The sequence below is a fragment of the Astyanax mexicanus genome, chromosome 14, assembly GCF_023375975.1.
Source record: "Astyanax mexicanus isolate ESR-SI-001 chromosome 14, AstMex3_surface, whole genome shotgun sequence".
NCBI lineage: Eukaryota > Metazoa > Chordata > Actinopteri > Characiformes > Acestrorhamphidae > Astyanax > Astyanax mexicanus.
The window spans coordinates 8,153,096-8,165,129 of record NC_064421.1 but is presented as its reverse complement, the minus strand read 5'-3'; the positions used below and the strand labels follow the sequence as shown (position 1 = coordinate 8,165,129).

Here is a 12,034-nt window from a genome sequence, read left to right as displayed (position 1 = left end):
CTATTATATTTATATCACTGTCATAAAATGGTCTTATTTTGAAACATACAGGAGCCCTGCATGTTGGGAACATACTACAAAGTTTGAAAAATAGGTTAATGTGATTGATGATTAAGCTAAACAACACTCAGTGATCAGTATATTCACAGAAGCACCAAAATTTGTCCTTTTCCTAAAAAGTACCACAAAATACACCACCAGTTTGTGTGTTTTTTTAAATATTAACCTTCAGGACTATGCAGCTATGCAAGAATGAACTGAATACTCTGAGGGTGGTGGGTTGAATGGTTAGTTGTGTGGGTGTGTGGAAGGAGGAAGGAACAAGTGTGCATGTTCTTATGCAGCTGTAGCTGCAAACCTCTCCCCTGTCAGTGCCCCAAGACTTTCCCCAAAGCAGTGCTGTACACCCTTAGAGCTCAGGAAGTCCTGCAGGACTGCTGAGTGACATCATCAGACGAGTAATAGACACTAAAAAAATGATCTACACTACAGCCTGTGTGTAGCTGCACTGATCCTCTAGCATGCTTATCTCCCAGTGATTGGTCTCACCTGTCACAAAGGCATCTTTAGCTAATAATAACCATATGCTAAACTCTCAGGATCAGCATAATTCATACGTGGATCTTTAAAGGAAGGCATACAGAGACACGTTAGAGGCCTTGAGTACGTATTTCATGTGTGCAGTTGGCACTGTGGCATGTTGATGCTGTGCAGATGCACCCTACAGCCGCGCTGAAACAACACTGAGTAATGAGCTGCACTGTTCCTCTATATAGCAGAGGAGTGGGAGAGGGCTGGTGGACAGAGAGCAGCTGCCAGATTACTGAACTTGAGCCGGAAGTTTCATGCTTGTCTTCAGCGGTTAACTGTACCTACAGTATATGGACAAAAATGCTGGGATGCCTTTAAATTCATTGTTTCTTTAGAAAATAAGGGTATGGAAAAATTGAAAAAAGGATTTATCCTGCTTTTGTTGGAATAAATGCCTTTGCTTTCCAGTAAAGCTTTCTACTACAAGCCCAAATCAGAATAAAAATGGGACATTATTGAAAATGAAAATAAAAAGGAGTACAGTAGCCATTTCCTATTACAGAGTATGCAGACAGAGTAGTACAGACTTGGCAAGTGCAATTAGTGAATACAAAGTCCAAATGACAGGGGGACGCTGTACGGTCATTCTTTAATTGGAACATCTGCCTACTTTCTAATGTTAACATGAAGGCTGACCGGATGCTTGGCTAGCTGCAGACTTTTGAATGGAACAGTACATATGCTGTGACTGAGTCCACAAGAACATAGACTCAGAAACAGCTAGTGTTTTATTTCCATTGCCTTTGGCTTCTATTTGATTACAGACCGTATGATCCCAAGCTTTTTTTTTTTTTTTTTTTACCTCACTTTCTCCCCAATTTACAAGGCCAATTACCCCACCCACTCATTAGGACTTCCCCCTATCACTAGTGATGCCCCAACACCAGGGGGGTGAAGTCATCCATCACCTCTTTCTGAACAGCTGTCGATGCAGTATTGCAGTATAACATCACAGCGCACTCTGAGGAAAACGCTGCGACTCGGTTCTGATACATCAGCTCACAGACGCAGCCTTGTGCTGATCGACATCGTCTTTTGGAGTCATGTGGGGAAAGAGCGCCATCTACCAATCCAGAGAGAGCAAGGCCAATTGTGCTCTCTCAGGGCTCCGGTAGCTGATGGTGAGCTGCAAGACCGGGATTCGAGCCAGTAATATCCCAAACATAGTGTCAGCGCTTTAGATCACTGGACCACTCAGAGCTCCAACTAACTATTATTTTTATAATCGATTCTTTTTGTGATTAATCAATTATTATTCAACAGAATTCAAACCGGCGATCTCCCGATTGTATTGCCAGAGCTTTAGACTGCACGTGTGAGCATTTTCACATTTACTGTATGTTTGCAGTTGGTGCAGTTTAAAGTAGCAAAATGCACTTATTAGAAGGATTTGCACATACATTTAGACATATAGTGTACCTATTTAATTCGTATTTAATGTGCTGTAGATGTCTAGATTCCACAAACATAAATATATACCACACATATAGAATTGAATAGTGACAAGAGATAAAAGGCCAGTCATTTATCAGTTGATGAAGGGGGCCTAGTGTGAGCTTTGCCCCTCCCTAATCACATTTCTCCGACAGGATGCACCCAGATGTCTAGGTTTGATCACTGGTGTCTCGTCAGCAAAAAGCTGAATTGAAACACCTACACATATTTCAGACCACTGACACTGTAAGGTCCTGCTGTGTTGATACTATTTTGAACTTTACACTCTCAGGCTTCATATTTGTTTTTAAAACACTTTTTAATATCTTTATTTTTAGCCCGTCTCTCATCTAGTGAATTGCATCCTGTTAAATTCATTCATGTCCTGTTTAAATGATGTCATGGTCAGTGAATGTGACTATATCAAGAGGCATTTCCCATTGTTTTGTGTTTGATAGAAGCTTGAAACTTTGCTCATAGGAAGAGGTGATCTGCATTTTGAGTTATTGAGGTTTTCTTGAGTGTAATTGTTAGTTAGTTTGTAGTTCGGAGTTAGTTTGTTTTTATATGATACTCATATTGAGCATTTAAATTTCTGTAGTCTGTGTATTGGAGCTTGAACACAGTTTGTAGATTACATTGAAAGTATGCTAAGTAATTTTTTTAAAACAAATAAGAAGGCAACACATTTTAGAATTTGAACTCCAAAACTAAAATCAGTTGATAGAAAATGTCATGTTAATATTAATAGGGATTGATTAAGGGGTGTTTATGGACCCAACTATTGGGGACTGGTTTATAATTGAAATTGTTGAACTAATAACCGATTTTTTTTTCATTCCATTCATGATTTTCTTGAGTCAATGGATTGAATTATTAGTTTGAGGTAGTATTATGTTAGTTGTTTTTGTTTAGAAGAGGATTGTTGGTAGTTTAGTTTTTTTCTGAAACTAATTCCTAATTTTTTGCTTGGCACCCAATAGAGGATTGTTTTTTTCTGCATTATTGTGAAAATAGCTGATCTTTTTTAATTGTTTGAGTTATAAAATATTGTATTATGTTGTATTATCAGTTGCACTATTGTTTATATTATGTAGCAGTGTCTTCTCTATTTCTCTATACTTCTCTATAATAACTCTTCTCTATTTGAATAAGACTTATATGAGTGTATAAGTGTATATCGAGCGTAAAGAAGAGTGAAACGACTCAAATTTGTTACAAATTGAATTCGCTGTGTACACACCCTTGGTACATCCTGCATTATTGTTTGTATGGAGTGGGATTAGAGATTTATTAGGGGATTTACCTAGGATGGTTCTAATAGTTCCAGGTCAAAGTCACTTCAGTGTTTGTTTGGCAAAGGTGGTGCCACGGTTTCAAGCTGCTACCAGAAGCTGCAGTTATTACTATCAGAGAGCTCACCCAGAGCATAGAATAATAAGAACCACCTGGCCTTTTTGGTTGAAACAAGCCGTGCTTTGGAAGATTACCGTGCCCAGACATGGCATGGAGTGCCTAGTGTGAATATGCCCTTATATGTGCCAGTTCTGGACTTGAAGTACAGCTTTCTTTTAGCTTTTTTGTATTTTTCTTCTTTTTTTTTTAATGATTTTACCAAAAAAATAAATAAATAAATTGTGCTTTACTTAGACTTAATTTCTTTATACGTATAGGCCCATACAATAAAAATACAAAATAAAATAAATAAATAAATAAAAGAGCAGGTTTCTTCCAAATAAGGGAAATGTTTAATATATGTTGTTATTTACTGAAAGGGCTTGAATGATCTGGGAACAAAAGTAAAGACATTTTTTGGTGTTTTATTCAGTATGATAAGCATATTAATTCATTTATAAGAGGCTGTTGAGAGGAAGTAACACAATCCCTGATCTAAGAATAGACTGTGCTCTATCTAAAGGCACAGTCGGTGAGAAACTGGCTGATTTTGTTGCAGAAGGCTTCAGCCTGCAGCCAGGTTTTAACATACCGGCTCTGTCAGTCCTCCCTGTGTCTGCTACCCAGTATACCTCCCTCGGCACCCCGAGACGAAGTCCACCCTGACACTTCCTGCAGGGGGGCTGATTCTCTCCCAGCTATTTCTGCAATGTGACGGCCGACACTGTTGTTCCGCTGATTATACAGTGAGAGAGCGTTGCGTGGCATGGCCTGATTTTAAACGACAAGCCGAGCCCGGGGTCATTGGAACTGAAGCTGGGCATATTTTTTTCCCCAGCGCTCACTCGTTCACTCGTTCACTCACTCGCTCTCTGCTCTGCTCTGCCGGCTGTGCTGTTCCTGCACATGCTTCACTGGCTTCCTTGTGCTCTTTCTTGGATCTGCACACTCCAGATTGGGCCAACAAAGATGGCCATCTCTGATAGTAGTAGTCATTAAGGCTGCTTTTGAATATGGCGTGTGCAGGAGGCAGAAATAAACGCACTGTAATTGTGCTTCATTAGTGAAAATGCTAAAGCTGCACCAGAAGTAGGCTTCTCTTCTGAAAATAAAAGCAGCCCAATCACAGCTTTTTCATTATCTAGCGATGGTTATATTGGAAATGAGGCTGGATAATATGGACCCTCTCCATATCCAGAGATTAGCTTCCCCCAGTGGTCTCCCCCAGTCTGCCAGTGCTGTTTATATAGGTCATTGTATTCATGTGTTGCTGTGCAGTGCTGTTCGGTTCTCTCTTTGACAGCCGGCACAGCTCTGAGTCACAGCACCGAATGGGTATTTACTCAGTACTCCCAGCCCTTTCTCACCGTGTGATGATCTGTTTGTGTTCAGGTCCACTGAGCAAAGTACAGCTGATGACCAACTTTTTTGTTATTTGGACAGGAGCTCAGTTCCTGGGTCCTAGTGCCCATCTGGGTGTGATACTGATTTATTATGAGTTTCACAAAACGTGTTTTGTACAAACGTCTACAGACAAATGAAGTACACGTACAGATTTTTATTATTATTTATAGGTTTATGTTTGAGTAAAATGAACATTGTTGTTTTATTCCATAAACTACAAACAACATTTCTCCCAAATTCCAAATAAAAAGTTTTCCAACCTTAAATATTTCAAAGAAAACAAGTTCATATTCATAAAGCTGTAAGAGTTCAGAAATCAATATTTGGTGAACTAACCTTGATTTTTAATCACAGGTTTCATGCGTCTTGGCATTATGTTCTCCTCCACCAGTCTTACATACTGCTTTTTGATAACTTTATGCCACTCCTGTTGCAAAAATTCAAGCAGTTCAGCCTGGTTTGATGGTTATATAGGTTGTAAGTTTTTTGGCAGGTCAGATCTGGTGATTTTCTGCTAGATATACTGTGTGAACAAAAGCACACCTGCTCATTTGTTATTTACTCTGAATTCAAGGGTATTAAAGAGTTTGAATTGATTTTGTTGGAGTAACTGACTAGTTTGTACGTTTGCTGTTTGAATTGATTGCATTCAGCAATTTATGTTTTTTGGATTTTGCTAAATAATTGATTTAATTGTCATTTTTATCTTTCTCCCTATGTGAAACCACTCTGTGATGGATGGTCTGGAGCAGAAGTCAGCCCAAGGTAATATAGCTTATTATAAGAACTATTCAAAGAGAAAAACGTGTATCTGAAAAATCAGTATCTTGTGACTTGTTATATGTTATGTTATGTTATGTTTATATTATGTTATGTTGTATAATATATATACCTATTATTATAGTTTTATCTCTTCATTAATAATTTTCCATTATTATTGTATTGTAATTTTAGTAATAAAATCAAGTTTGTATTTAAAAGTTGTTCAATAGTACAATACGTTTGAAACATAAATGTAAAACTTATATACTTCATGTTTTTTAGACCTTTGCCTATGACTACTGTTTCTGGTCCATGGATGAATCGGAAAAGGATAAATTTGCAGGTGAGCTTTGAATCCTTTTCCCACTGTGTTAATATTCATCAACTTTTACTTTATCCCTCCTTTTATCTTAAAATATATTAACACCATTTATCCCTAGCAATACAGACCTCTAGAAAATTATTATATTTGTTAGCAAAGTTTAGAAAAGCGAATGTTAGTAAAGAAAATGTTTTTATATGTTACTTTTTAAACTGTGATTCAGTCAGGGCCTAAAGCATTTTCAGCAGAAATGTGTTTAAAATATGGATACATATGTATTATACAGCTAAAACAGCCTGGGGTTAAATTGACCCATTAAGAAACACTTGACCATCAGAGAACACTTGGCTGTCCTTGTTCAATCAGAAAATATCTATCATTTAATTTTTGACTCTGGTCAAATTAACCCCAACGATTATTAGAGGGTTAAAAGTGTCATTCCCTGACGTTCTATATTGTAGTTCTGATCTTTTTTGCTTTTATAGCAGAATTTTCACTTTTTATAGATTATAATCTTGAGTATTCTTGGAAAGCAGATCAACTTTCCATGAATGTGACTTTTAATGTTTATCCTGTAAACAAGGCTGTGTTGATGGTCTGCTCTGGTCTCCTGGTAAACTGACTCTTAGGAGGAACTGTTTTTAACTCTCTCTCTGTAACCTTTTCTCTCAGGCCAAGACGTGGTGTTCCAGTGCCTTGGGGAGAGTCTTTTGCACAATGCCTTCCAGGGTTACAACGCCTGCATCTTTGCATACGGGCAAACTGGTGAGACGGGCTCTCTGTACAGCACAGAGAGAGGGATAGAGTCCATTATGCAGTTATATAACTAATACATAATCCATTACTGTTCTGTTATGGCTGAGTGTGTTATCAATAATTTATTTTAATGGATATTTTGTAAACAGATTGAAAGTGTATGATACTGTGCACTCACAGCAGTGTGTTGATAGTGTGTTTGCTTGTCTGTTTTATTGCACTCTAGGCTCGGGAAAGTCATATACCATGATGGGTTCAGTGGACCAGCCGGGTCTGATCCCTCGGCTCTGTAGCTCGTTGTTTGAGCGTACGGTGCAGCAGCAGAGAGAGGAGGAGAGCTTCACTGTGGAAGTGTCTTATATGGAGATCTATAATGAGAAAGTACGAGATCTTCTAGACCCTAAAGGGTGAGGACTGCTGCGCACATTGCCATGCCTGTGGTCTTGTTTATGGGCCAAACAGATTCACCTTAGGAAACCTTGGTATTGAACTCACAGCCCTGTCATCAGTAACTCACTGCTCTAACCACTGAGCCACCACCTTTTAGCTTTGTGGCATTGTTTCGATAAGTTTCTGCAGTGTCACAAGATTTATTTCAGTCCAGTGTTGCTGGATTAATTTCTCACCAAGATCTTGCAGCAGCATTGATGATGGTAGAGTCTGACCACTGCACAAAGCAGCTCTTCTCCATCCAGCACATCCCAAAGATTCTCAATGAATCTGTGGTGAACTCTCTCAATCCATGTGTGAAAATGAGGATCTCATGATCTCTTAATCACTCTTTCCCAATTCCATCCCCATGAATCCTGACATTATCATCTGGGAATATGGCTGTTTTCCATCAGGGAAGAAAAAATCCATTGATGGAATAACCTGGTCTATATTCAGTATATTCAGGTAGTCAGCTGACCTCATTCTTTCAGCACATACTGTTGCTGAACCTAAACCTGCAGACCAACTGCAGCATCAACCCCACATCATTTACTTACTTAAATCCAGGTGGAGACTTTTTTTTGTTCCAGATGATTACACTCAGGCAATATTGTCGACCTGTGGATGATTCATTATTTTAGATCCAGTGTTTGAGTGTTTGGCGGAGATCTGTTTATTTATTAATGCTTATTAATTAATTTATTTTTATATTTATTTTCTCCCCTTCCCATAGGAGTCGGGCTGCTCTGAGAGTGCGGGAGCACAAAGTGCTGGGACCCTATGTGGATGGTCTCTCTCGACTTGCAGTAGCTAGCTATAAGGTAAAGGTCTAAAAGAACCACAGTAGTTATACGCAGTATGTTACAGACAGGGTCTATTTAGTTGTGTGTAAGTGGTGCTAAAACTTGGGCTGTCTGACATGTTTATTTTTATTAATTAATCACTGAAAAAAATTATGCAGGAAACAGTTAGCATCACCAGTTAGCTGTTAGCAAATTAGACATTATTGCTATTTTGCCATATGTCATAATCAGAGGTGTCAAGTAACGAAGTAGAAATACTTCGTTACCTTACTTAAGTAGAAATTTTGGGTATTTCTACTTTAGTGGAGTAATTATTTTTCAGATTACTTTTTACTTTTACTCCTTACTTTTTTACAGAGTTATCGGTACTTTCTACTTCTTAAAATTTTAAAAATAGCCTCGTTACTCTTTATTTCGGCTTGATTTGGCCCGGCTGGTCAACATAAAAAAAAACACAAATCGCGCCATCAGGAAAGCTTGTGATTGGATAACAAGTATAAACATAAAAGATCGTCTATTGGTTTTTATTTGCACGTCACGTCAAACTCCACAAGAACTCAACAGAGGAGTGTAGCCTAGCCTATAGAAGAGACTCAAGGAGATGTCTCACTCTAAACTGAACACCAGCGAGAAAGTCCCTAATTATGCATCATCTCCAGCTGCAGCTAGTAGCTCTGCGGAAGACCAGCCAAACCCACATCCCTGGCCATACCTGGAAGAATTTTTTGGAATGATTGGAAGCAAAAATAACTCTTTTCGAATGCGCTGCAAGCTCTGCACACCCAAGCACCACGAACTACTGGCTTTCAAGAATTCTCCATCTAATCTGAAAAAGCATATTGAGGTAAGCTGATATTACTACAATATATTGTATTAACCTACTGATGCACTAATGGTGAATTTGCAAAGGTTCTATGGCTTGGTACATGCCAAATACATGCCAAGGTTTGCTTGCTAAGTCTAGGCTATTAAACCCTTTTCGAACGGGATTAGTTTCTCAGGGGGACGTCTGTGAAAGAAAAGTTTCACACTTCTACTCGGTGATAAAACTCTCAAACATGGACTACAATTGAAAAAAAAACAGGAGAAACAGTGAGTTTTAGCCCCTCCGTTTTCCACTCGGAGATTTGTTTACGTGTATCTCCGTGGAAACGCGCGCCCAAAGTGTAATTACGGTCCGTGGCAGTGAGTGGACAAATAGCTATTTTATTAAACGTGAGGTGTTCCACAGAGTTTTACGAAAAACAGTGATTAATTCAGCCTGTAATTTTCTCTGAGGACATCTGAGAAAAACACATCCATGAAATAAAATCACAGAGGACCCCCCATAAAAGAGAAAATTACCCCAGGACCCTCTGAGAAACTAATCCCATCTAGATATGATTCAGTGTTGCAAGTTCATTTGAGTTTAGGTGTAGAGGTGGGTAATCTAGGTCAAGAAAAAGTAAAAATCCATCCCAGGATTTTGCTCCAATCGCCTGGCTGGCTCTGGAGCCTAATCCTTGGATGGATTTTTTTTATTTCTGGACCTGTATTAAACACTTTTAGCTAGGTGTGCGTTTGGGACATACTTACAGAACCATTCTAGGTTCTAGGCTAGCTAAGAAAACGTTTAGAGTAGGCAACACTGGGATCAAAGCAAAACCTTCTACTTTATAAAATGTATTCTGTAACAATTTTTTTGTTTTGTTTACTGCATAAGTTTATATGCCATAAATTGGATGGCTTCAGTATTAATCTGCAACAAATGTAGTTTTTTTTATTTAATTGTATCCAAACCTTGGCTGGTACTGTATAGTATTGCTATATACAATATTTGTAAGTTCATTGTGCAAAGCTACAGTCTACATCTGGTTAGTAAAGCATGTAGTAAGGACAGGTATGATACTGTCTGTGTGTGACAGTGTATACAGGTAAATAGTAAAGTCTAAGCTTGTGGTTTGAGAGAAATAATATGAATGTCTGTGCATTTATTTTCTTCACAGAAGATACACCCCACTCATCTAAATAGGTACATCCAACTTACTTCAGCATCTCTCAAAAGGAGATCATCCACTGAAGGCTCTTTAGCCCCACCCTCCAAACAAACCAAGCTGTGGGAGACTCGAAGAGTGTCCCAGGAAAGTGTGGATAAAGCAGTCCTCAAATTCATTGTCCAAGGCTTGCACCCACCACACACTGTTCAGCAACAGGGCTTCATTGATCTAGTGCAACATCTTCAGCCAAATACAAATGTCATGACACGCAATACTGTTGTGAACAAAGTCACAAAAGCCTCAGTTGAAATGAAAAGAAAACTGAAAGCTGCCCTTAGTGAAATTGAGTTCATAGCAACGACAACTGACTGCTGGACGGCACACCGTCGCAGTTTCATTGGTGTCACTGCACACTGGTTTGACCCCAAAACCTTGCAGAGATCCTGTGCTGCCCTGGCATGCAAGCAACTTAAAGGGTCACATACTTTTTCTGCTCTGGCTGGTGTCCTAAATGATATTCACACAGAATTCAGTATCAGAGAAAAGATTGTTCGCACTACAACTGACAATGGATCAAACTTCCTGAAAGCCTTCAGAGTTTATGGGCAGACTGAAGAGAACAACAATACTGAATCTGTAGGAGAGGGTGATGGAGAAGAGGATGATGATGGCCAAAATGATGATTACGATGAAGAGGAGGAAAGATTTGAGGGTGTTGAATTTGTTGATGCCGGAGCCCTGTTGGATGAAGATGACTACTTGGAATTCCAGCTACCCAAGCACCATCGCTGCGCTTGCCACCTTTTAAATTTGGTGTCCACAGTTGATGCTTTAAAGGCAGAGGTCAACCCATTGTACAAGCGTGTGTCAAGGTCCACATTTGCCAAATGCTCTAGCCTGTGGAACAAAAGTTCAAGATCAACCACCGCATCTGAAGTAATTGAAGACCACTGCAAACTCCAACTCATAAGACCTGTTGCTACAAGATGGAATTCACTCTTCTCAGCCGTAGAAAGAATAGTGAGAATAACAAGAGAACAAGGTGATGGAGCCCTTGCAGCTGTCTGCAATGAACTAGATACACCTAAGTAAGTGTGTGTTTTTCTGCCTTTCAGTTAACAAAGTGATTAATGATAGTTAAGGCAGTTATATGCTTTAAATGCTGTAGAACACATGTATGCCAATATACAGTCCACATATTGACTATGAATTATTATTAGCATTCATAAAAATAATTTACAAAATTCTTAGATCACAGTATTTTTTATTTATATTTATCTTCCATGTTGTGTGTTCTTTTCTGCTTTGTACAGGTTTACTCCAGTGGAACTTGCATTTCTTGCAGAATATGCGAAGACAATGAGCCCAGTTGCAAAGGCACTTGATGTTCTTCAGGGAGAAACCAGTGTGCAGATGGGATGGTTGATCCCCACCATAACTCTGCTAAAGACCAAGCTCCAGCAACTTCGCCTCACCACCAAGTTCTGTGAGCCTTTGATTGATGCACTGCTTTCAGGCCTTGAAAAACGCTTCAGAGAGATGCTTGCAGATCCAGAGCTCATCGCTGCAGCCATTCTTGTTCCCAAGTTTAAGACCTGCTGGACAAGTGACGAAAATACCCTAAAATGTGGTAAGTGTCTCACTTTTCAACTTCACTTTAATATGTGTAATTTCTGTGGACACAATGAAGTGAGTTTGAAATTACCCACACAATACTGTCATATAATATAAATTGTCCCGCTTTTCCTTTTTTTATTCCACAGGCATTGACTACATTAGAAGCCACTTGGGCTCTCAAGCAGAGAATCACATTAGTGAGGGATCCCAGTCATCTGAGGAAGACGACTTCTTTTCATCCTTGAAAAAGACACGTCCTCTTGAAACAACCCAGCAATTGGATGCGTACCTGGGCTGCCCAGGAGACACAGTAGAGGTACTAAAGTCCTTCCCAGCTGTGTGCCATCTATCACTTAAGCTTAATACGGCACTCCCTGCCTCAGCAGCCTGTGAAAGACTGTTTAGTGTTGCAGGGCTGATCTTTAGACCAAGAAGAGCATGCACTAGCTCTAAGAACTTTGAGAACCAGCTGCTGCTGCGACTAAACAAAGATTTTTGGTAACACTTTGTTGTGTTTTTTTGTGCTTCACTGATAGTTTCTG

At 39.2% G+C, this 12,034-nt stretch overlaps 1 protein-coding gene across 3 annotated transcripts in view; it reads left to right on the top strand.

Annotated features, from left to right (window-relative positions):
- The window catches only part of kif13ba (kinesin family member 13Ba), an 87,700-nt gene that overhangs the window by 27,148 nt on the left and 48,518 nt on the right, over positions 1-12,034 (top strand). For all 3 annotated transcript variants that reach the window (XM_049463858.1, XM_049463857.1, XM_022673221.2), the window contains exons 3-7: positions 5,577-5,589; positions 5,869-5,929; positions 6,581-6,673; positions 6,891-7,071; positions 7,830-7,917. In XM_049463858.1, the coding sequence (XP_049319815.1) occupies positions 5,577-5,589; positions 5,869-5,929; positions 6,581-6,673; positions 6,891-7,071; positions 7,830-7,917 (436 nt within the window). The remainder of the gene's footprint in view (positions 1-5,576; positions 5,590-5,868; positions 5,930-6,580; positions 6,674-6,890; positions 7,072-7,829; positions 7,918-12,034) is intronic.